The 26,072-nt window shown below is 35.5% G+C and overlaps 1 protein-coding gene across 1 annotated transcript in view; it reads left to right on the plus strand.

The window, feature by feature from the left end:
- Positions 1-26,072, plus strand: part of EYS (eyes shut homolog) — a 1,407,877-nt gene that overhangs the window by 892,607 nt on the left and 489,198 nt on the right. The window contains 1 exon segment of the mRNA XM_046639782.1: positions 9,397-9,547. Within this exon segment, the coding sequence (XP_046495738.1) occupies positions 9,397-9,547 (151 nt within the window).

The raw sequence follows: 26,072 nt of genomic DNA on the forward strand, positions 1-26,072 counted from the left end.
ATTACAGGAATTAAATCAGCCTCCTAAACAGAAAGATCCTCTCTATCTGTTTAATTCCCCTTAAAAAAATCAATTTTCAAGTGGAACTTAATAAATCTTTTCTAAGTTAAATGAATATAAAATATCCCTAGGTATCATGGGTTATTTGAACTAATAAAAAATAGTGTATTGGCATCAAATATCTAAATCAATGCCTATCTTTTATTTCTGTTTGTGTGAATCAGTGGCTTGTGGGTCTGAATCCTCCCCTGAAAAGACAATTGTTATTTTGATGTCATGATAATTTTCTTTATGTTTTTAAGGTTGACTAAATAAATTAATGTTGTTTTCAATGTAAGTATGATAAGCAATCAACAAAGAGAATAACACATGTTCAGGTTCTATAGGAAGGTTTATCCCTATCAGTGAAAAACAGCTTTCTTAAACATAAGGTGAAAATCAGAGTAATTTCTATAATGCTCATGAATAGTCAGATGAGAGAGTTGATATCCAACATGATGGAATTTTACTATGTGCTGTCTTTTTGTTTGCTTATTTGCGAGATTGGCCTATTTCATATATCCCCTCCAGTCCTTGCTAATACATGTGGAAATTTAGAACTTGTTGCTGTATAATGATATGGTAGCCAGGCGAATAATAAATCAGTGGGTCACCCACATCTCTATTGTGTTCAATATATTTGACCTTTCCTGGCATCTACCCTGAAAACCTAAACATAAGGGATAGAATTTATGGCACACTGAATATTCTCTCAGGTTCTAATTAGGGGAGAGTTGCTAATGATTACTATTATGTGAATACAAATGACAAATATGCACGATCACTGCAAGTTTGGGAGGAGAACAATTAAAGGTAGTTCAAACACCAGGAGTCCTCCAGAGAGTTCTACATATATTTAGAATTATGCCAGAAAAATCTGTTCTACTCATCTGACCTTTCAAGCACCCTGTGTGTTGATTTTAGAGAAAGCATTACAAAGACTTGATGGAAAAATTTTATACTGCATGATGTGCTAGGCAAACTGTATTATCAGCAAATGCTAAACAATGATGTTGTAAGACTGTTTTCCTGCGTTCAGTCAATTCCTGTTAGAGTCAATCGGGCACAATCAGACCAGCATTGCCTCTGCTCTAATGAGACTAAGGGGAAAGATATGACTGCTGTTAAAAAGCGTGTCTCTTGAATAAAATAACAATCCTACTAGATGAAATATTAGAATTGTATTTTTCGCCAAAAAAACCTGATGGTCTACATTGTTCTAATAGAGGCGTCCTTACCTTTCATCTTCCTTCATCATAGCTGCCAACTTTCTGGAATAAGTGTGTAAGAAAAGATGATACGCCACCCCTGTATTCATTTACAATGGGTAATTCATTTCATAAATGATAATAGCTTTGAAAAGAAGAATAACTAACGCAGAATTTTAAGTATGAAAGAAAAATTCCCATACTTATCCAAAAGTGAAAACCTGCAGAATTGGTACGTAGTTAATAGTGTTCTTGATGATGAAGCTGTCTACCTTCTGTGACCATGAAGAGAAAGGCTACTAAAATCATAAAAATCATGACAACCTTCAAGGAAAAGCCTCAAATGTGTTACATCTATAAAAAATTACTTTCCCACCATGTCATATTTGCCCCAATACTCTCCGCTCTTTTGTTCTTTTATGCTGATCGAAGGTCATGGTGAGTCTAGAGGGTGGAGTTGACAGTCAAAGGCCAATCACAGATCCATAGCTATTCATGTGGAAAACCTCCTTTAGGAATTAAATTCCATGTGGCTAAGTCTAATTAAGAGAGACATGTCTTGAGAGTTTAACAAAAGCTATTATCGGGTCCAGCTCCAATTAAAGAATCAAATTCCATACTCAGTTAACATTATTACTGCTTCACTGCTGTGATTATAATATGAAAGATCTTCCTATACATTGGGTCAAATAATCATCTGGGTACTCTCTATACTCTAGGTACCAAAATCTGTACCAGTCAGGGCTTTTCCAGACAAACAGACCAAGCAGAAGATAAATATTAAGAGATTCATTTCAAGGAATTGGCTTATGCAGTTGTGGGGTCTGACTGGATAAGTACGAAGTCGGAAGGGCAGGCCTGCAGGCTGGAAACTTGAGCAGGAGTAATGCTGCGGTCCACAGGCAGGATTGTTTCTTCCTCAGGGAACCCCAGTTTTGCTCTTAAAGTCTTTCAACTGATTGGATGAGGCCCACCCACCTTACGGAGGGTAATCAATCTCCTTTACTGAAAGTCCCCTGATCATAGATGTTAACCACATCTACAAAATACCTTCACAGCAAGACCTAGTTTAGTATTTGATTGACTAACTGGAGATTGTAGCCTGGCTAAGTTGTCACATAAAACTAACCATTACAGACAGTAATTGAGACAAATTTCTGAAGAAAATTTAGTAATATACAATATAAGTATTGAGAAAGCTTATATACTGCAAATCAACTTCTAGAAATTTTCCTAAGAAAATAAATTGATATGTGTATTAGGATGTATGGAACAGGCGTATATTGTAGTTTTATAGAAAGCAGTGAAAAGCTGGGGGAAAAGACATCCAGATATCCAATGATTGGACGTTTTAGAAATAAATTAGAGTACAGACATATGAACAATTACTATGCATTCATTAAAATTAATTGTTTGGAATAATATTAACATACATAAATGTTTACATTATATATTAAATTAATAATACAAACTGAGAGAGCTAGTATGTTACATTCTCAACTTTAGGGAAAATTCTATAATAATATGAAAGTTTTAAATTATAATAATATAATTCTTTCTGGGATAAATGCAGGTTACTGTAGTTTGCCTTTTTTATATTTTCAGCATTTTATGAAATATTTTCTAATAAATACTTGTAATTGGAAAAAATAAAGCACGTGCTATCTTCAAAATAAAAATGCTGTCATTCATTATATATTTCAGGCAGTGTCCTGTAAAACTGCTCAATATTCAACACACATTGTGGTGTGTGCCACACACAAGCCCCTGTTCTAGGTGTGAGGACACACTAGTAACATAAGAGGGGCCTCTCCTGGTGCCGTTGAGATCGTAGCGTACAGTCTCTGTGCGGACTGTAACATGCCCCACACGTTCAAAGGAGAGAAGCTTAAGGATGTGGAATTGATTGAACTCTCCTCAACTACAGGCGGAAAAGGCCTGTAAAACTCTGCTTTGTTCATTTCTTTTCCAGCTTTCACCCCTCACTCAAAATCTCACATCTGCAGTATCTTTTATTTTTTCCTCTTCCTATCATCTTCATCAAGCAAGGATCAGTTCTGGAGTATTTCTAACTTTAATTAATTTGTTTTATATCATCTGTACTACACAACTTAGTACAATCGTACTTTAAATTCATATGTACCATATGTCACATTTTCTCATTATTCTTCTTGAAGTAGTCAGTTCTACAAGGATAGAGACCACAGTTGAATATGGACCAAGCACAAAGGTTGAAAAAAGGTAGAAATTTTTCTTCCCATTGGAATAAAGTATTCTAATTTATAATATAAATACTATAAACCCATATATATATGCATTTTAGATACATATATGCAGGTGTGTGTGTGCACATAATATGTATGTGTGTATATACATATATGCATATTTCTTTAAATTTTAGAATATAGAATAACTTTTATTTTTGATAAAAATACCACTGACAATTTTTGGAGTAAAAAATAGATTCTGAATGATAAACATGTCAAAATGTCGAGAAAATCTTCAGAGCCAGCCCTGATGGCGTAGTGGGTACACTTCAGTGCTCACTGCTTTGGCAGCCTGGGTTCACTCCCTGATTATGGAACCACACCACCTGTCTGTCAGTAGCCAAGCTGTGGCAGCAGCTCACATAGAACTAGAATGACTCACAACTAGGATTACAACCATGTACTGGGGCTTTGCAGGGGTGGGGGGAAGGGGGAAGATTGGCAATAGATGTTAGCTCAGGGAGAATCTTTACCTGCAAAAAAAGGGAAAAAAAATCTTTGAAGAAGAATTATAAGAGAAGATGCTTGGTATACCAAATCGTATTAAAATAAGTTGTGCCACTACGATAACTAAAGCAATATAATCAATTTCAAATGCCACACTGAAAAATTATAAAGTACAAAGTGAAGAAATATCTGCTATATACATAAAATCCTATTGTGAAGTGTTGGTGACCTTCAAATCTGTCTATAAACATAAAATATAAGCAAAAATTTATTTCTTGCATAGCAAGGATTTTCATGCAGAGAATATATTGAAAATACTGATAGGTTTTATCACATGAATATAAATATAAAACTAAAAACCTTTGGCAATCTAGCAATGCTAATTGGAACAGAGTTGCTAGACTGTCACTCAGCAATTTGATGATAAATCCTTAAAATTGCCCATAATTTGATTCAAAAATTCACTTCTAAGTGTACTTCCTAAGGATATAATTAAATAAGAATGAGTTGACTTTTAAAGAATTAATTATCATATAATTATTTATTATTTTAAAATCTTAGAAACTAAATATCCAACAATGTTTTGCTTAAATAAATTGTTATATAGTCATACAAGAGAAAATTATGCAGATCAAAAAAATTTTAAGACAATGTATAGTTATTGGCCTATATTTTATTGATATCTCTGTAAAGTCCATGTGACAAAGAATAACCACAAAGTCACACAGTATTCACTCTGCAGATAGACAGGAACTCTGAAGAACTATACGAGGCAAGGGGTTTTTACAGGCAGAAGGGAGCAGGAGCAAGGAAGTTGTTCTACACAAAAAAGCAGATTGCTAATTGCAATAGTACTTTCCTTGTAGGGGACAGCTGGGTTATCAAGCAGATGACTTAAGTAATGCTGATCTGGGGGCCTGCCCTGTGGCCAAATGGTTAAGTCCGTGTGCTCTGCTTCAGTGGCCTGGGATTCACTGGTTCAGATCCTGGACACGGACCTACACACCGCTCATCATGCCATGCTGTGGAGGCATCCGCATGGAAGAACTACGATATAAAACCATGTACTGGAGCCTTGGGGAGAAGAGAGAAAAAGGAAATTGGCAACAGATGTTAGCTCAGGGCCAATATGCTTCACCAAAAAGGATACTTTGAAAAAAAAATAATAATAATGAAAGTCCTCATCAGCTGATTCCTGATTGACTGGTTTAAGATTCCATTTCTGGGAGCACTGAAATTGTAATTAAGTTAGGTCTTGTTTTGGTGACTTGGGGGCTTAGCATAAGCAACTCCATTTTGAGCCTGTTGCCTTATTTTTAACAATTGGATGTTGCATAAATTTGTTTATTTGTCCTAATGTTTTCTGATGAGCTTGTGTTGCTTCTGTAGTCAGAAAAAAAAAAACAATAGAGTTCATATATATTATTTTTAATTTACGCTTTCAGTTATTACAACCAAAGACCAAACAAACATATCAGATATCTTAATGGGTTTTATTTGCTTCACGAAATATGGGAAATGAGCTCATTAGCACAGTATTAGTGAATAATTATTATTGCTATTTTAATATCACAAAACACTACAAGCTATTTTTCCGAACATTAAAATTTAGAGATTGATTGGAATAAAAGTAGTTGTGCTTTTTATCATTTAATGAATAGCTTCCTGGAAGCTATATCCTCCCTAAAATATTTTTAACAGTTTAATTGTAAGAAGTAATTAACCCAGAAAGTTTCTGGTTTGCTTCTAAATGCAGCATCCAAGAATATCAAATGGGTTCTAAAAATGTTCAACACATTTTTCTCCCATGTTCTTAATATAGGGACCATCATTTATCTTTTCAAAAATTTTTCAAAACTTTCTTTATCAAAGCTTCAATACTGGCTGCAGGGCCACACCTGGCCTTAGCTCTGTTAGCTTTGGATCATGATATAGATGGAAGAAGGATATAAGGAAACTCTGTAAATATTTTTTCTTAAGAAAAAAGAGTACACACATCGTAGACATGATTTAATTATTTCATTGTTCCTGTTCTATATTCATTATAAAAGTGGCTAAATATGTGCATGTTTATGTGTGCATAAAACCTGACCGTTTTCACATCTATAGGACACCACACTTAACTACACACTTTCTAGGGTTATGAAAAGATTATTACAATTGACAATATGCTGGGTTATGCAGCCTAAGTCAATACTTTCCAAAGAATTAAAAGCAAATGAAGAATATTCTTTGAACAAACTCGATTTGAATTTTTATAATATAAAAAATAGCTAGAAAATCCTGGTATACTTGTAAATTTGCAATACAATTCTGAATAATTCTTGGACCAAAGAAAAAAAATCACAAAAGAAATTAGAAAACATTTTGAACAGATGAAATGAAAAATAGAACTTGTTGAACATAGCTATTCTATTATTCTTAGGGGGAAATTTACAATCTTGAGAGCATATATCAGATTAAAAACCCCAGAAACAGAAGAGTAATTAAGTCCAAAGAATGTTAAAGGATGAAAATCATTAAGATAAGAGCTGAAGTTAATGGAGCAGAGAACAAATAGACAATGGAGACTATCAACACTGCCAAAGTGTGTTCTTTGAAATTTACTCCTCCCTGCCAATGAGGATCTACAAAACAAATAAAACAAGGAAAGTCACAAATAGCCAATATCACAAGAGAGATATCATTAGAGTTTCAACTCCAATAAAAATATAACAAAAAGAAATTATGAAATATTTTATGCCAATAATTTTGAAATTTTAGAATAAATGAAAAAATTCCTATAAAAAAACCCCCACAATTTAGCAAAATAGACATGATAATACTATATTGATATAGCTATATCAATTAAATACACTGAATCCATATTTAATACTTTCCTCAAAGAAAACTGCATGCCCAGGTGGCTATGCTGTGAATTCTATCATAAATGAAAGGTAGATATGATATCAATATCACAAAACCTTCTAAAGGAATATAAGGACAGTATAATCTTATACCAAAATTTTACAAGAGCAATGCAAGACAGGAAATTTGAAGTTCAATCTCTCTCTTTAACGTATATATAATATAATATATATCACAATAAAATATATATTATATAACCTATATAATGTAAACTATATATTATATAGAATATATATAACATATATTCCTTAAAATATACAAAAGTGAATCCTGTGTTATATAAGCAAGGTATACATTATGACCAAGTTAGACTTGTTTCATGAATGCAAGCATTCAAAAACCAGCCAATATAATTCATCACAATTAAGAGAAAATGATATGTGATAATCTCAATCCAAAAGCTAAATCAAGTAAGAGGATTTACTCTACAAATATCTGGATTTATTACAAAGTATTGGTATTCCAGACAGTGTGGTATTGGTACAGGGGTAGAAATATGGACCAATAAAATAGAAATATGGACCAATAAAATAGAGAGCCCAGGAACACCCCCGCACACCCACCCCAGAGCCAAAAGAATGTTGAGGAGGAAAAAACCAAGTAGGAAAACTCTCTTTATCCTGTATTAAATACCATATTTTCAGAGTAAGTTTTAAGATAGTGATGTATTTGCACAAAGATAGAGAAATTGACCGATGGAACAGAATAGAGAGTCTAGAAACAGATCCACATGTCTTTGGACATGATTTATGACAGAAGTGATATTTCAGAACAGTGGAGAATGGACAGTTCTTTTCCACTCATGTCACTAGTAAATTGGATTTCCATAAAAAGAAATTGATACATGCCAGGTACTACATAGAAAAGAAAATCCCAGGTGGACTATAGAGCTGAATGTTAGTAGTAAAATAATATTTTTAAAAATGAGTTCGAAAAAGAACAACATTAACAACAAATACAAATCATTGAGTAAAATATTGGTCAATTGTTCTACGTTAAAATTAAGAACTTATGATCATTAAAAGACACCATTAAGAAAGTAAAAATGTAGAACACTGAAAGAGAAAATAAAATGTTTGAAATACATGTAACCAACAGCTCATATATTCCAAACACAGACAACTCTAAATCAATTTTGCTAAATTCCCAACAGAAATGCATGTGTATGTGCACTAAACAATAGGTACACGCAGGTTTATAGCAGCAATATTCATAATAGCACCAAAATGTACACCAACACTAGAATAAGTAATTTGTGAAACAGCAACAAAATGATGTCTTGAAAATGAGCAAACTGTTAAATTCAATAACAAAGATGAATATTGAAAACATAATGTTGAATGAAGATGGAAGGGCTGTGATAATGTGTGTTTGTGTTGGAGTGGAGATTCTTGTTAGCAATTTGCCTTTTAACCAAGGAAGTAGTTAGCTTGAGTAAGTTCACAGTCTGGTATTTCATAGAGTTTTACCCTTTACCCTCTTCATCATGCATGATGTAATTCAATTAAAAGTTTATGTAAATATATGAAAGGCAGAATGTCACATATCCATGATATAGGATGACATTGTTAGGTGAATTTTACATGGAAGGCTTATAATGTGTGTATGTACTATCATCTTGAAAAGGATTATAATAAAGTTTACTTGCTTGGTAGATAAACAGGTAAATTGATTAGATATTGGATCTGCCAACTTTTCCTGTAAAGAGCTAGTAAATATTTTTGGCTTTTGGGCCTCAGAGTCTTTGTTGCAACTACTCAACTCTCCTGTGAGATTAGTCATAGACTTTATGTAAAGAAATGTGTGGCTGTGTTCCAGTTAAACTTTATTTACCAAGAGGTGGCAGGCAAGACTTGGCCCATGGGCCATAGTTCTCCATCCTTGGAGTAGACGATTAAACAGGTGGCTGGAGTAAATGAAACATGTGTATCTACATGTTAAAGCATTGTTGAAGTATTTTTAATCTTATTTTTCTAAAAAATGAACGTATGAAAATTATTACTGGGGTTCTCCTAATTAAGTTATATTTGATTTATTCATTTCCAAAAATTTTTTACATGTGTTACTTCTTGGTATGATTTCTATCTCCACAACTAATTACTGTCTGCAATGTTACTGTTTTCAACCTAAAGATATATTGTACACTACATAACCATATTTAAACCTGATGCTTTTAAATATTTTTCACTCAGAAAATTTAATGATGTAAAAAACTGAAGTAAAATATTACAGTCTAACCTCATTTTAGTCACTGTTGAGAAAGATCTGTTTATTGTCAGGATTTATTTATTTCATTAGGTGATTGCTACAATTTGTTGTATTGTCAAAATTCAGCTTTGTATTTATGTACTTAGAGCATTAAGGGTTTCTAATTTATAGCAGATTAATCTACTTCTGGCTTTGCTGATTTTATGATGAGATAATCTATTTACTTAAATCTTCTTTTGGTAATAGCTTAATTAATTGGTCAGACAAATGTTTATATAACACATACTAAAAGCATAAATTTCTTTCCTAAATGCTTGCAGGCAAGAATTGGATCCATGTGAAGCCGAACTGACTATTCTAGGGAGGACTATGAAAGCAAGCGAATCCATCAGTCACGTATCTGGAAGATCCCTGCCAGAATCAGGGTCTATCTTTATCGGTGGATTTCCAGATCTTCATGGAGTAAGCCAGGTATTTTTGTCGATGCTTTAAAATATATTTATTATGCCATTTTATGAAAAAGGGAAAGAGGAAAACTTTAAAAAATGTTTCCTGGTTAGCAGGGCCATCTACATGGTTCCCAAAAGAAATTTTGAGCAATTCTACTAACACGTCTTAATTTATCCTACAACTATATGCTAAAAGTTTACTGTTCTCATCATACAGAATTGCCCCAGTATCAGGCTGTGTTTCCACCTTATGGCATACATGTGCTTTACATTTCATGATAATATTAAGCATATGAGCTTTTGTTCATCCCTAAGCTAGTGATTTTCCCTGGATATATGAGTGGGTTGGCTTAATAACACACCAAAAATAAGATTTCAACTGGAAGACCATTCCCAGTTTCGACTTCATATGGTGTTACTAAGATGTAAGAATGTTCTCTACAGAGTTTTGTGCATATGTCAGATCATTCTAAATTTCCGTTTAGATGATTAGCTTACTGTCTTCATTATTAACCCATACTTTAGGATAAGAACTTGCTGGCTGACTTAAACACTCTTGATTATTTGGCTCCATTTTATGTGTAATAGAAAGTTACTTTAAAAATTTAAGATTGCTTCCTAAGTGCACCAATAGCTTATTAACATTTACGAATGTCTTCTCTTACTATATTTACCATTGTTGTTTACATATTTGAACATACTATTTTTATATTATTAGAGATATAAAATGAAGTTATTTCAAAGTCCTACAAGTAGTAAAAATTGGGTATAAATCTATTCACTATATTATAAATATTATGACTTCATTATAGGTAAGCTAAAAATTTCAAGGCAAACATACATAAAGAACAAAAGTCACTTTCATAGTTGATGTAACACAATTTCCTTTAACGAAATAAGGAAATTGTACATCTGTAAGTATGCAGAAATTCTCGTAGATTCAACTTTATCCATTAGCAATTTATTGATCATTAAACAGACTTCTGTGAATTTTTCTATAATATTAATGCACTTTACTGACTTTTTCCTAGATAAACCAGCCTCGAAGCTGTTATAAGAGTAGAAAATGTCTGTTTTATTTACCTTTCTATACCCCAAGGCAAGGACAGTTTCTGTCACCTAGGAGGTACTCAAGGAGCATCTTTTAAATGAATGATTCATTAAAGAATGGATGAGAACATTCCAAAACTCACATAAATTAATCTTTAGTCTTTTACATTTGGGTTGATCTCTTACCTCCTAACTATGTGTATATTTCCCAAGTAAAAGATGTGTTTTCATGTAGAATTTAATTTTTGTGAGCATACATTAATTAAAAGCAGGTCCTCAAGGTTCAAGGAGCTAATATTGTATTGAGGAGATACACAAGCATCTCTCATACAGTTAGGTATTTGCTCTAATAGGAGTATGCACAATACACAGAGGCGATATAGAAAACTAGAACGGGAAGCCTTGTGGTCTCCCTGGGGGCCTGGGGAGTTTGCGGTGAGGCGGGGATCTGAGGATGGTCAAGTGTCTACGAGGGAAATAATATGTAGACTGTCATTCCCGGCAGACAAACATCACACAGACAGGCTCAGGTAAGGAAAGCCCTCAGAGAGGGGGAATAGGAGTAGAAATAATTTATTATAGTGGAAACGTGGAGTTTGATGTGAATTGAGCAGGAGGAAGAGCTGATGTTGGAAAAGCAGAAGCCTGAGCATGACGGATCTTGTGTAAAATGCAAAATAGTGTATATTTGTATGCTGGTGCCTGAAGGAGCCATTTAAGAAGATTGAACACGGAGTGACATTATGTAGTTTTCACTCTGGTAGCAACTAAAATATAGGATTGGAGGGGTTTGGACTACAGGTCATGAATTAGTAAAGTTAGGTGATAGGAATAATTAAGCAAAAAACGATGTGGCAATAAGGGTGAGAGATGGCTGTGAAAACTATTTAACTTGCAAGTAATTATAGGTAAAAAGATAGAAAAACTTGGAATTAAAGGAGCAGCTTGGCTTATGTAAGCAGAGAATTTATGATCTCTTAGTTAAGATGGGGATCACAAGATTATTTTCAGGGAAAGATGGTAGGTTCGTTTTTGCATTTGTGTTAATTTGGGAGAGGGATAACTTTCAAGTATTTAACAACTGGTTTGCCATCACCACTAATCCATCAGTCCGCGCATCAGTCCATTCCTGCTTCGCGTCATTCTCATCAGTGGGACATTGTGAGACAGAGTCAGTCCTTTGAAACATGGGCCTTCAGTTCATAGGAGATCCTGACCACGTGACTGTGGGAGTCTTTACAAGGTGACAGTGGAGCCCACAATCATTGATTGGCTTAATTGTGTAGAATGAGAGGAGAGCTAAGGATTAGGGGTCAGCCATCAAGAAGTGGGCTAAAGAAGAGGAGCCCACAGAAGCAGTTAAGGACTAGAGAAATTGGTGTTAGAACAAGGGAAAATGTCACAAAAACTGAGGATGGAGAAAGTTTCCAAAAGGAATACATGTTCAACACCAAAGCTACCAAAGGTCGAGCAGCAGTTTCAGGAGAACGACAAGAACAGAAAAGAAGTTGTAATATTTTGATTAAGAATAAATGAAATGGAAAAAGCAACAGAGTGATTTTAGGTTCCTTTTTCTAGAAGCTTGTTAATAAAAAGACAGGGAGAAACGTTTTTTTCTAGGGGAGGAGAGTTGCAGAGATACAGAATAATAATTGACCATATTCTAAAGACTTCTCCCAAAACCTTGTTTGAAAGGATTGGCATTTACTAAGGGACTATCTCCCTAAACACTTGGTATTCATCCTGTGAGAGCGAGCAACTGGACATTTGTTGCAATCAGATTTAGAAGAAATTCAGGGTGCAGACCAATGAAGTTACCTTGAAATTAAAAGGACAGCCAACTAAGCAGATTTCCCCTCCTTGTTAAATATACTGTATTTGAAAGATTTTTTTGTCTGCCCCTTTTGGTTTTTTTTCTTTCCTTATATGGTTACTGTGTCATAGTAACTGTATGTGTGTGTGCTAGTATGTGTGTATGTGACAGATACTTACATTGCTGTGCACTAAATGATTGATGCAAGCAAACTATAAAATATATCCATATGACAATGCTAGAAGAGAGAGCACATGATAAATCAGGAAAAAGAAAGATAAAAACAACTTTGTGAACTTGTGTCTGTGCCATGCAGCCCATCTGAATATCTAAGCATCATGCAGACTCTAACTATCTAATTATTGTGTTCTGATTAAGAGCTGCTGTTTAAGCACAGTGGGTTGTCAGTGCTCAGAAAATTAAAAACAACAGGTTTGCAGTATAAAACACTAAGGAAGAGAACTATAGTTGATTCCTTAAGCTAAGAAGTGCCAAGTTACAATTATTCTCTTGCCTCTAAGTTTCCAATAATGTCTTTCTGTACTGGCCAGAGCCCCTCCACAAGATGAGAGTCCCTGATCCAATGTGCATGTGCTGACAGGTTGTTTAATGCTTCCTTTAACAAAAACACACAGAGCTCAGTATGTGAGGAGAGAATGAAACAGTTAGACACTTTCAATTCTGTGCTAGAAGTGTGAAACGCTCTGTGTTCCCTGATGACCATAAATGATGATAACTTTCAAGGTCTGAGAGTAAACACCCCCTCTCTGGTGGTAGGAAAACACTCTTCTTGGTGGTGCTTTAATTGCTTACACTTTTCGGTGATGGCTTCCTGCTTGTGGGTCCAAGTTGCTTAAGGATACCAAAGCTTCATCTTAATAAATGCAGACCAAGTTACAATGCTACCAATTATTCTTTTTGCTAAATATAAAAGTAAATAATTATAGAAAGAAAGAAATATTGTTAATCCAATAGTGGATTTTTTTTTCTTTCGACAGAAATTGATAACATAGAATGTGTTCTGGAAAGATGCTAGTTTTTTTCACATTCAAGTCAATCATGAATACTCAAAACAATATATGATGGCAGGTACTTAATATGGGATTTCAATTTTTGAGGACTCAGTGACTGACTTAGTCCATTTGGGCTGCTATACCAAAAATACCATAGTCTGGGTGGCTTAAACAGCAAACATTTATTTTTCACAGTTGTGAAGGCTGGGAAGGCCAAGATCATGGTGCTGGCAGATTAGAGTCTAGTCAGAGCCCCTTCCCTGGTTCACAGCTGTCTTCCAGCTGTGTCCTCACATTGACAGAAGGATCGAGAGAGTTCTCTGGTGTCTCTTTTATAAGAGGATTAATCCCATTCATTAGGACTCCACTATCATGACCTAATCATCTCCCAAAGGCCCCCCTCCTAGTACCATCACAGTGGGGGTTAGGATGTCAACATATGAATTTTCAGGGGACGCAAACATTCAGTCCGTAACAGTCACTGATTCCAAGAGTGTAAAGATCCATTTTAATTTTTAATTTAATTTTAATTTTTAATTTCAAGATAGTAGAAGAGTTTAATACTTTTTAAAATTTTTAAGTGAACTCCTTGAGAAAACAAGAACATTTTGGTAAAACTAATAAGTACTATCTGTTTTATGTATGTTCAAAACATTGATTTACATATTTAATAATTAATTTGCTACAAACCCATTCACTTTTATATAAAGGTTGTCAATCACCAGCCATAAAAATCTTTTAGCCACGAAAGTTACTGTTGAATTAATAGGCTAAGATATAAAGGCAGAATTCTCTTTTAGAAGTTTTGATAGACTCCTGAAGAACAAATGGAAAAATCACCTCAGTTGTCTATGTTTCACTTTCTGTAGATTATTTTGGCAGCTTATATTACTCGTCACAGCTCATTATCAACTTAAAGAGATAGTGACACCTCAGTGAATTATTTATGATAGACTCGTGGAGGATGCTTGACAAGCTTTTTGAGCTATTCCAAGATACTTGTTCTATAGATACAAGATCATCAAAAATAAATTGAAATACACCATTGAAAAAAATCAAGGAAGATGACAACATTTAACCCTCATGAATTCTGTAAGTGGTGAAAAAAATGTTAATCCCTACCCCGTCCTTGTTTTCTGTCCATTCAATCTTAAAAAGAGAATCACTCTACAATAAATAGAAGTCATTTAAATAGGCACGTACATACCCTACATCCCTGGTAAACATAAGCAAAATAATAGAGACATTAAGGTCTCATTGAAACATTTTGTAACTCATTGCTTCTTCTAGGGTTATGTGTTAAGCCATTCATTCATTCATTCATTTGTTCATTCTGCTGGACTACCATTTGGACCCTTGGTTGTCTATTCCGCCAACAGTGACATCTGTCCACAAGTCAACAAAATATCAGATGCAGACCAACCAAGGAGAATTACTTCTCATTCCTTGCACATATATGAATCATTTTTAATTTATTCCCACATGAAGGCCTGTCTTTCTTGGTCAGCCAGTAATCCATTGTGAACTGAGCCGCACTCCATGGTACAGTGGTATGTTGACTTCTACTCAACATAAAGACAGATTCTTCTCCCACAGCTCTACTTTTCTCTACCATGTGGACTTCCAGTTTTAACTCTGACCCATCTCTTTATCATTTCTTGCTATCCTTGCAAAACTCTGACTGCTAGGAGTCTGGGAGGAGGTGCTATCTCTGAGTCTGTCCCTACTCCACATCCTTTCTTAATCTATATGTTTCCAGAATCCTGAGGATCTCTCTTTAATCCCTCCATTTGGGTATGCTTTTGGTTTTGAAAATTTCTCCATGCATTTAGTCATAGTTCCTTTTATTCAAGGACACTGGCTTATACTCACCACTCTATCTATCTCACCTTAATTATTTAATCTCATGAGAAAATGTAGAAAAATTGTAGACAGGTCTGCAGACATAAACCTATGAAGAAGACAGAAAGAGATATCAAGGATGAGTTGCACGCTTCCAACTTAAGCAACAAAATGAGGGACCCATTATTAAGATGAGGAAAACAAGGGAGAACAGATTTGGGGGAAAATGACATAATTAGTTTGGACACTTTGAGTCATCTGTGAGGCTTGCAGGAGGAGTTACCAAGTTAACACTTGTATTCCCTTAGCAGTCAGAAGATTGTTGTGTCTATGTTCATCATGGATAGGAACCTGTAGTTTTCTTTTCTTGTAGTGTCTGTGTCTGGTTTTCACATCAAGGTAATGCTGGCCTCATAAAATGTGTTTGGAAATGTTCTCTTATCTTCAACTTTTTGGACAAGTTTGAGAAGAACTGATGTTGATTCTTGAAATATTTGGTAGAGTTCACCAGTGAAGACATCTGGTCCCGGGCTTTTCTTTGTTGGGATGTTTTTGATTACTAATTCAACCTTCTTACTGAGTAAAGGCCTTACTGATTACAGACTTTCTATTTCTTTATGATTAATCTTGGTAGGTTGTGTGTTTCTAGGAATTTATTCTTTTCTTCTAGGTTATTCAGTTTGTTGGCATACAATTGTTGATAGTATATTCTTATGATCCTTTTTATTTCTGTGACATCAATTGTAATGTCTTATTTTATTTCTGATATTTATTTGACTTTTTTTCTTTGGTCTAGCTAAAAGTTTGTTTATCTTCTCACAAAACCAACTCTTAGTTTCACTGTTTTTTTCTTTTCTGTTTTTCTATTTTCTCTTTGGTTTATTTCTACTCTAATATTTATTTCCTTCCTTCTGCTAACTTTGGTTTTAGTTTGTTCTTCTTTTTCTAGTTTCTTGAAGTGAAATATTAGGTTGTTTATTTGAGATCTTTCTTCCTTTTTAATGTAGGCGTTTATTGCTATGAACTTCCCTATTGGTACTGCTTTTGGTGCATCCCATAAGTTTTGATATGCTGTGTTTTGTTTTCCATTTGTCTTGAGGTATTTTCTAACTTCCTTTTTTGATTTCTTCTTTGACTCAATGATGGCTTAAGAGTATGTTGTTTAATTTCCACATATTTGTAAGTTTTGCAGTTTTCCTTCTGTTATTGATTTCTAGTTTCACATGTTTGATATGATTTTAGTCTTCTTAAATTTGTTAAGACTTATTTTTTGACCTAATATGTGATCTCTCCTGGAAAAGATACGTGCATACTTGAGAAGAATATGTATTCTGCTGCTGTTGGATGGAATATTCTGTGTCTGTTAGGTCTATTTGGTCTGTAGTGTTACACAGATTCTCTGTTTCCTTATCGTTCTTCTATCTGGATGTTCTGTCCATTATTGAAAGTGGAGTACTGAAGTCTCCTACTCTTATTGTATTGCTCTGTATTTCTCCCTTAACTTCTGGCAAGGTTTGCTTTTTATTTTTAGGTGCTCTGATGTTGGGTGCATACATATTTGTAATTGTCTTATCTTCCTATTGAGTTGACCCTTTTATCACTGTATAATGACCTTCTTTGCCTCTTGTGACAGTTTTGGCTCAAAGTCTATTTTGTATAATATAAGCATAGCCATGCCTATTTTCCTTTTCTTACCATTTGCTTGGAATGTCTTTTTCCATCCTTTCACCTTCAACCTATGTGCAACCTTAAATCTAAAGTGAGTTTGTTTTGTACACAGCATATATTTTGGTCTTGTTTATGTGTTTATCCATTCAGCCACTTTATGTATTTTGAATGAGGAGTTTAATTCATTTACATTTAAATTCATTACTGATAGGGAAAGATTTACTATTACCATTTTTCGGTTGTTTTCTGTTACTCTAGTAATTCTTTTATGTGTCTTTGTGTTTCGTGTTCCCTTCTTTTGTGTTTTGTTGATTTCTTTTGCATTGATATGCTTCGATTTCTTTTCTTTTCAATGTAACTTCTTTAGGTATTGTGTGTGTGTATGTGATTACCTTGTCACTTACATAAGTATCCTATAGCTATAACACTCTATTTTAAGATGATAACAACTTAAGTTCAATCACATGCAAAACTCTACGCTTTAACTTCTCCTTCCTCAAAACTTTGTTATTGTTGTCACAATTTACATCTATTCTTATTGTATATCTTTTAACATATTTTTTAGCTATAACTATTTTTAATACTTATGTCTTTTAAATTTTATATGAGAATTAAAAGTGATTTACCCACCACCATTACAGTAATATAGTATTCTGGGTTATATATATATATATATATATATATATATTTACCTTTACCAAGAAGTTTCATACTTTCTTATGCGATTGTGTTGCTGTTTAGTACTATTTCATTTCAACTTGGAGAACTACTTTATCATTTCTCTTAAGGCAAGTCTAGTGGAGGGAAACTCCCTCAGCTTTTGTTTGTCTGGGAAAGTCTTTATCTCATCTACATTTTTAAAGGAGAATTTTTCCAGTTATGGTATTCTTGCTCGGCAATTTTTTTTTCTTTCAGCATTTTGCGTGTATCATTCCACCTGCTTCTGGCCTGCAGTTTCTGATGAGAAATCTTCTCATAGTCTTATGAAAGTACTATTGTATGTAAAAAGTCATTCTCTTGCTGTTTTTAAAATTCTCTTTGTCTTGACTTTTAACAGTTTGATTATATATGTCTCAGTGTGGATTTTCTTGGGTTTATTGTATTTGATGTCCTTGGGCTTTTTAGATGTGAATGTCTAATTTCTTCCCTAGATATAGGAAGTTTTCTGCCATTATTTCTTTGGATAACCTCCTGGTTACTTCTTTCTGTTTCCTCTGGAACTCCCACAATGCATATATTGTCAGCTTGATTGCTTCTTATAATTCCGTTAAGCTTCTTCCCTCTTTTTGTTCTTTTTTCCTTTTGTTCCTCTGATTGAATTATTTCCAGTGACCTGCTTTTGAGTTCACTGATCCTTTCTTCTAATTGATTTAGTCTCCTATCGAATCCTTTTAGTTAATTTTTCAATTCAGTTATTATGTTCTTCAGCTCCATTGTTTCTGTTTAGTATTTTTTTATATTTAATATCTCTTTGTAGAATTTAACACTGTGTTCATTCATTGTTCTCTTAATGTTGGTGAGCATCTTTACGGGAGTCAATTTTAAGTCTCTGTCAGGTGAATCATGTAACTCTATTTCATTAAAGTCACCTTCTAGAATTTTACCTTGTTTTTTTGTTTGGAAGATCTTTGCCTGTGTCTTCATTTTTTTGACTCTCTGTGTTGATGCCTGTGCATTAGACAAATCAGGTATGTCATCCAGTCTTTACAAACTGACCTCTTACAGGAGAAGACTCCCACCAATCAGCTGGGCCAGAGACTCTGGAGGCCTCTACCCACTCTTTCCCCACCCAGGGAGAAGTAGACAGCTGTGTTTTTTGTGTGCTTGCTCTGTGCTGAGCCAGTGAGGGGAACTATGGCATCTACCAGCCCAAGCCACCATCTCTAGTCTCCCCCAGGCAGCTAGACTGTGATGGACCCATCAGAGAGTCAATACTGATGAAAGAGATGCTAGTTCTTTAGAAAGGCTCAGAGAAGTTGGAGTGCTAGATGCGCGGAACAACTCTTCCCTTCCCCACAAGGAAGTTGGGAGCTAAGATTTCTCATCCACTCACTCTGTGCTGAGCAGGGAAAAGGATCAAGGACATCTACCAGCCCCAGCTGCTGCCTCCATTTTCCCTAGGGTGGTTAGACTGTGCTGACACCATCAGAGCTCCAAGACTAGCAAGACAGCAGCCAGTCCTCTGGGGAGTCCCCTCAGAAAATTCGGAGCACTTGACATGCACACCAATCCCTTCCCTCCCCTGGGTGAAGCTGGGAACTAGGGGGTCTCTTCCTGATCACATGATGCTATGCTGAGGGTAGGGTCTCCCACAAGAGGGTGTCCAGAATTTCTATACTGGTTTTTCTGAGTCTAAATATTTCACCTTCTTCCAGGGCATAAGAGCCTTTCAATTAGTTTCCGATTTCTCGCAAAGGGAATTTGTCCATGAATTGTTGCTGAATCTATGTGGTTTGTGGGAGCACAGAGGCTCCAGGGCGTCCTACTCTATGCGTGTCACTCCTCTGATTTTATATTTTACATAAAATTTGCTAAGTAGTAACATTTTGCTAAAATTGTTTTTAAGTTAATATTGATTCCTGAAACTTTTTTTTAAAAAAATATCTGTCTGCCACTCAGCTGTGAACAATATTGGTATTGAGTTTGAAAAGAGGTGAGGTGGTGAATGAGAACAGGAGACCAGATAGATGGCCATATGGTTTCCTAAGTCGTTACACATGAGGGGATCAGTCATGGGAATCCAGCCACAAATCAACATTATTATATTCATTTTGCCAGTTCTTGTCTTAGGTACCTGTATATTAAGCACATTCCATAGATTTGGGTACTCGGGCCAAACTCTTTGACCTCAAAGAGCATGATTAACTGTAACGTAGTGCTCTCTAACCCCTCCTGGTACAAAAACCAGTTGCAGATTGGCAAATGTTCCTACATGGAGAAAAATATATATTTTTATAGAAATTTATATGCTCTTTCAAGAAACAACTTGGATTGGTGGGAAAAATACCAGACTTGAAATGAAGACACTTGATTTTTAATCATATCTCTGCCAAAAAATAGTGAGATTTTTACATTCTTGACCACTACTTGAAATCTCTGTGCCTCAGACTTCTCTTCTATAAATGGTGAGGTTTGACTACATTATTTTGTAAAGTCTGTTTCAGTTCAAAATGCTGCGGTTCTATACTATATACTATCATAAATATGTAGAGATATATAGTATATAATGTAACTATATATATTTTTTTTTTTTTTTAAAGATTTTATTTTTCCCTTTTTCTCCCCAAAGCCCCCCGGTACATAGTTGTGTATTCTTCGTTGTGGGTTCTTCTAGTTGTGGCATGTGGGACGCTGCCTCAGCGTGGTCTGATGAGCAGTGCCATGTCCGCGCCCAGGATTCGAACCAACGAAACACTGGGCCGCCTGCAGCGGAGCGCGCAAACTTAACCACTCGGCCACGGGGCCAGCCCCATAATGTAACTATATATTACATAATATTGAATAGTGTATATAATGTGGTATTTACTCAGAGTATGAATTACACAGATATCCTTAGTGTAAAGAATATTAAGATACTATCTCAGTCACAAATTCTATTACGTTCTCACCTAGGATCACCTAACTTTCACATAATATCCCTGAGGACATCTCTTGAAAGACTCGCATCCGGTGTTCCTTCTGTTCCTGCCTAAATTTCCATTTATTTGTAAAAGGTCTCAAAGAGTTTTCCTTGTAAAATGAACAAAATAATCAACAAAACCCCACAATAACACATCTTATGTCCATAGCTTAAACCCTGAAAAAATATACAGATGAAAATTGAGACAAATGAATATATGTTCACCTTTTTTTCTATGTTAATAGATGTTAAAATCAAAGTGCTTCAATATTCCCTTGCAAGTGGTTAGGGGACAATGGATAAAGTAAAGCAAGAACTAACCTAGTTTATATTAGTTAGGGAATTCTAGTAGTGCAGATCATAATTTTAAAACTCTGCTTAATTTTGGAGCATAATCTATGTAACTCAATAGCAAGTAGAATAAAATCAATTTTTGGCTTAAGTGCTTTGGGATATTAATTTGGAAGATAGTTTTCCAGTGAAATTTAAGGATTTAAGGGTAATTTAGCCAAAGGCTAGCAAACAGAGCCCTCAGGTGAATGATCTCACATACAAAAATCATAATGTAAAGTTTAAGGAGGCTGAGACTTGGGAAAATAAGTGAAGCATGAATTCAGAGAATTTGCAACATAATCCATAAAGATGAAAATGAAGTACTTCATAAAGTCAATTGTAAAATGTTACAAAATCCAAAGTTATTAAAATGGCCCTTATCAGTAACTACACTGGCTCCTTCAAAGACAAAAAGTGAGCAGTGTCTAGTGACAAGGCAGGATAAGACAATTATCTCATGAAAATGTGAACCAGCCCTCTTAGTGCTAAGACTTTGTCAACTTATGGTTTTTGAGACATGCTCCCTTTCCTCCATGACATAAGATCATGCTTTCTTAAGGGTTCAGTGACATCGCTACAAACATTAATTCAGAAGAGGCAGTGGAGCTCCAGGATGGAGAACTGGAGTTCTGGATTCGGAACCCTTACTCCCTCAATTCATAGCCGTGGTCAAGGCACTTACCCTTTCTCAGCCTCTTTTTCTTCATCTGCGAAATGGGAATGCCATCATTTTAGGGTTGTAATAAGAATGGTTGTGTTATTGCAGAGTATGCATTTAATAACTGCTATCTTTTCCTATTGTTTTATTTTGAGTTTCTTCCCAACATTAAAATTTAATTCTATCGTGTGTTAAATAAACATAAAAGATTCTTTTTGAAGTTATTTCTAGTCCCATGTCTTCCACTCTGGAAATGAAAGTTTTGAAATTGTTTTTGATATACAAATGGATGTTCATACTATGAAATGTTTGATTCCGGTTCATATGCTAGACAATTTCTTAAATACTCAGTATAAACATAGTTACCATTTTGTTTTCCTAAGATGTTCACTGTGTGTTTTACTTTTACAGCATTCACTTATAAAAGTGGGTTAATGCATATGCAGTTTCCTGGCATTTGAGGCAATGTGCCTTGGCTACCTTTCTAGAATAAGAAAGCAGAAATTATTTTCTGCACTTCCATGAAATCTTGTCTTCACTGTCACTCTTGTCTGCTGACTGTTCCTCGGTCTTCCATGCCTTATCCATTAGTCTTTATCACTGACGTGAACAATCACATCGTCTACACAACTGAAAGGGGCCTCCATCTACTCCTCTATTCAGCAAGTAAGCAAGCATTCGGGAGCATGTCTTGGTTTTTTGGCTAGGGTCTGGTCTAAGTTCATTGTGAGTATCGGCTCATTTAATCCTTATATCTTTTAGTCCTGTGGATAGATGCTTATCATATTTTAAAGCTAAGGAAATTGAGCACAGTGAGATTAAGCAACTTGCTCAAGGTCACACAATCAGTGAGTGATGGAGGTCTTACTTGAACCCAGGCAGCACAGCTCCAGGATCCACTATTCCATATAATTTTACTCACTGTGATTTGGGGGCTACAAAGGAGAAACCTGGTCTGATATTTCAAGGACGTGCGGAAGTAAGATCATTTTGGAAGACCTTTTTTTTCTCCAAAAAATCTATACAAAATATCGTTTATGGAATCATTGTCCTCATAATAGTGTTTAATAGTTACTGACCACTTTCCCTTTGGACAGCGCTCTCGTAAGCCCTTTATTCTTGCTACCTCACTTCATGCTTTTAGCGGCTCTTTGAAGTAGGTAACATTACTCTCGCCATTTCACAGATGAGGAATTGAGGCACGCAGAGACTGAAGAGCCTGATTTTGGTTACACAGCTACTGAATGATAAGGCCAACACTCAAACCCACACTTTTAACATACGTTATGCTGCTTCACTACAAATAACAAAGTCGGACACCTTTGACAAGCCCACGTTGTTCTTGGTTTGTTTAATGGCTGACTTTTCATACAATGCCTGCTTCAAACAAAATTCAAAGCACATTTAATATTATTACTAAATAAAACTTCTGGAATAATGTAGTCTTTTAGATTTAACTATCTTATGGAATCTCCTTTTAAATCAATTTATATTCTGAAAATCATCTTAATTCATTAGTATATTTTTAAAATGAGATAATAGCAAACAAAAATAGAGCAAAAATTCATTCATTTCTTTATCAAAACAGGTATCTGTCCATTTATCTATCCATCCACCCGTGTGTCCCTTTAGAGAGACCTACTATGTGCCTGGCATTGTTCTGTGCTGGGGATTCACTGTCGAGTAATCAGACAAAGCTCCATCTTCATGGCTCTTATATACTAAGCCATGTAGCACTTCTGAATATTATTTCACCATACTTTTTATTTGGGGGAATATAAGTTAATAGCTTCATCAAGTGATAGTACTATTCTATAAATACTAAATTTTAAGCTAGAAAATATTTTTAAATCTTCAAATAGCTTATTCCACACAGAATATGCAAAATCCATATGTGTATGAGCAGTCAACCTGCCTTTACTACACCTGACAAAGGGCACTCACTCACTTATGAACTGTTTCTGGAAGAGGAATTGCGTGCCAGACACTGTGATGGATACCAGGCAAATGAAATGCTAAAACAGGGTCTTTGCCATGAGTAATCGTATCAGTGAAAACCACATCACCACACATCTTACAAAACCAAAACAAACAAACAAAAAGTCCTCTCAGTGCTAAGATTCATTGACACCAGCTAAGATGCTCTGTGACAAGCATTATCAAAGCATGACCGTTTGGTCAATATGGAACAATCATGTTCAGGCTCCATCTAGAAAATCACTGAAGCAATATTTCAAATAGTCTATAAATAACTCTGTCCAATGTAATTTTAAATGTGTAATTTTAAATTTCCCAGTAGCCTCATTAAAGAAAATTAACACGCAAAATTAATTCTAATAATCCATTTTATTTAACCCAGTGTATTCAAAATATTGTAATTTCAACATGTAAGCCACATGAAACCATTATTAATAGGATACATTTCATGCTTTTTCTTCATAGTAAGTCTTTGGAATCTAGTGTGTCTCTCTCAATCTGGGCTGGCCACGGTTCAAGTGTCCAGTAGCCACATGTGGTGATGGCCACGTATTGGACAGAGCAGCTCTACCAAGGAACTCCCCAGCACTAGGATAGGCTACTTTACACTGAAGTGAGCTGGCCTTTGGGTACGGTATCATTTATTCATTCATTCTTCAGCTAATGTTTGCTACGTGTTTACTATGTGTCAAGTGACATGGAAACACTGAGAATACAATGATAGGTACAAAAGGCCCTGCTTTTTTGGAGTTCACACAACTGAGGGAGAGAGACAGTTCTAATAAATTATTCCTAGAACAATGTGTCCTGAGGATTTGGGGGCACAAAGGGGAGGGGATATGTAACCCAGCTCAGGCCATAACAGGTGAATTGAGTCTGAAAAGACGGCAGTGACAGCTTGGAAAGAGGAGGGATGAGTGCGTGTCAACAGAAAAACCAATGAGATTAAAGCCAAGCAAACAAAACGAGGGCGTGAGTGAGGAAGTGAGAACAATTCCGCGTTCCCAAAGTACACAGTATTAGGCGGGAGGGAAAAAAGGACGAGGCTGGACAGGAGCAGGGGCTAGCTCTTGGAAAGCCTTGAGTATCGTTTTAAGGAGCTGGAATTTACCCAGTGGGATCAGACTTTAAGTTTAAATAAATGACATTATCAGCTGTATGGGAGTATATCTGGGAGAAGAGCAGAGGATGGGAGATTATGTAGGAGAGGGCTGAACAGCTGAGGCAAGAGAAAATGAGAGACTCAGTTTAAACAGGAAAATGAGAGTTGGAGAGGAGGAAACAGATTTTATAAATATTTGGATTGAAATCAATAAGATATGTAACAACTGGATTTAAGTTGAAGTAGCGGGCAGAGTCAAGGACCACAGCCAGGTTTCTGTTCTGGGCTGATTAGGTAGCTGAGCAAACCAATCCTGAAGCAAAATATTGGAAGGGAAGCAAGTCGATGGGGAAAGACGGTAAACTCATTTTTGTGCTGAGGAGCCTGAAGCGCCTCTGGGAGCATCAGGTTGAGGTTCCCATGAGACAGTGGGTGATGCTCCGAGGGAAGATCTGACTGGTTTCGTGCTATAGTTGAATCAATGAGAGGGAATGCGATTACCTGGGGAGAGTGTGGAATTCTAAAACCACCTTTGGGGAAAGCAAAACAGCTCAGTCCCCCATACGTCCTTCTAGAAGCATCAGCCTTCTCAGTATGTCTCCATAGGGCCATCAGATGAGTGTTTCTAAGCTAGCCTATCACTGACTTATTTCAAATTCTTCACCCTCATTTCTGGCTGGTCTGCAAACACTAACTTTGTCCCCATTTGCTCAGGTTGCATATTCATCCACAGGATTGTAGTTGCGTCTGGATCCCATTAGCCTTAGGCCTTTGCTGCATGTCCCTACCTCTGCGCTGAAGACCATCTCTAACTATCTACACCCAGGAAGCTCCTGCTGTCTTGTCATCTGATTCCTCAAGGCAGCTTTCACCGACAGAGAAGTTTAAGTTAATTTCCCCTTAACAGGATTCCATAGCAACCTGCATTTATGTCAATTCTCGTCTTGTTTTTACTACAGTCATCACTTTGTCTTTTGTCTTCTTCCACTAGGGTATGCAACTTTTTACATGAGGGACTTTTAGCATTTGTTTGCTTTTTAATCTCCACTACTCATACCTGGCACTGTAGGGATTCACACACGTTTATTGAATAGAAAGATATTGAATTGAATTTTATTTTTGGATTGTATTAATTTCAATAGAATAGAATTAAATTTGCGTGAGCCTTTCTGGTGGCATGAAGGAAAATACAGTTATTGACAATGGGATAGCTTCACCCTAAAATGCTTTGGCCAGTTATCATTTCTGATATTTGAGATCATGTATCATGGGGTCTCATACAAAATGTATGTCTTTTTAAAGTTTCAAATTTATCTTAATTTTGTCTGTCTCTTCTCTTTCGTCCTTCTCAAGAAATCTGTTAATAAAGTGGAGAAAGGTGTCCACGGTAATCGAACTTCTTTTCTCCTCCTCATACTTACTACATTGGCCAGAATTTCCTCTTGCCTTAATTTGTCTTTTCAGCTATTGTC

The sequence above is a fragment of the Equus quagga genome, chromosome 15 (genome assembly GCF_021613505.1).
Source record: "Equus quagga isolate Etosha38 chromosome 15, UCLA_HA_Equagga_1.0, whole genome shotgun sequence".
Lineage (NCBI taxonomy): Eukaryota > Metazoa > Chordata > Mammalia > Perissodactyla > Equidae > Equus > Equus quagga.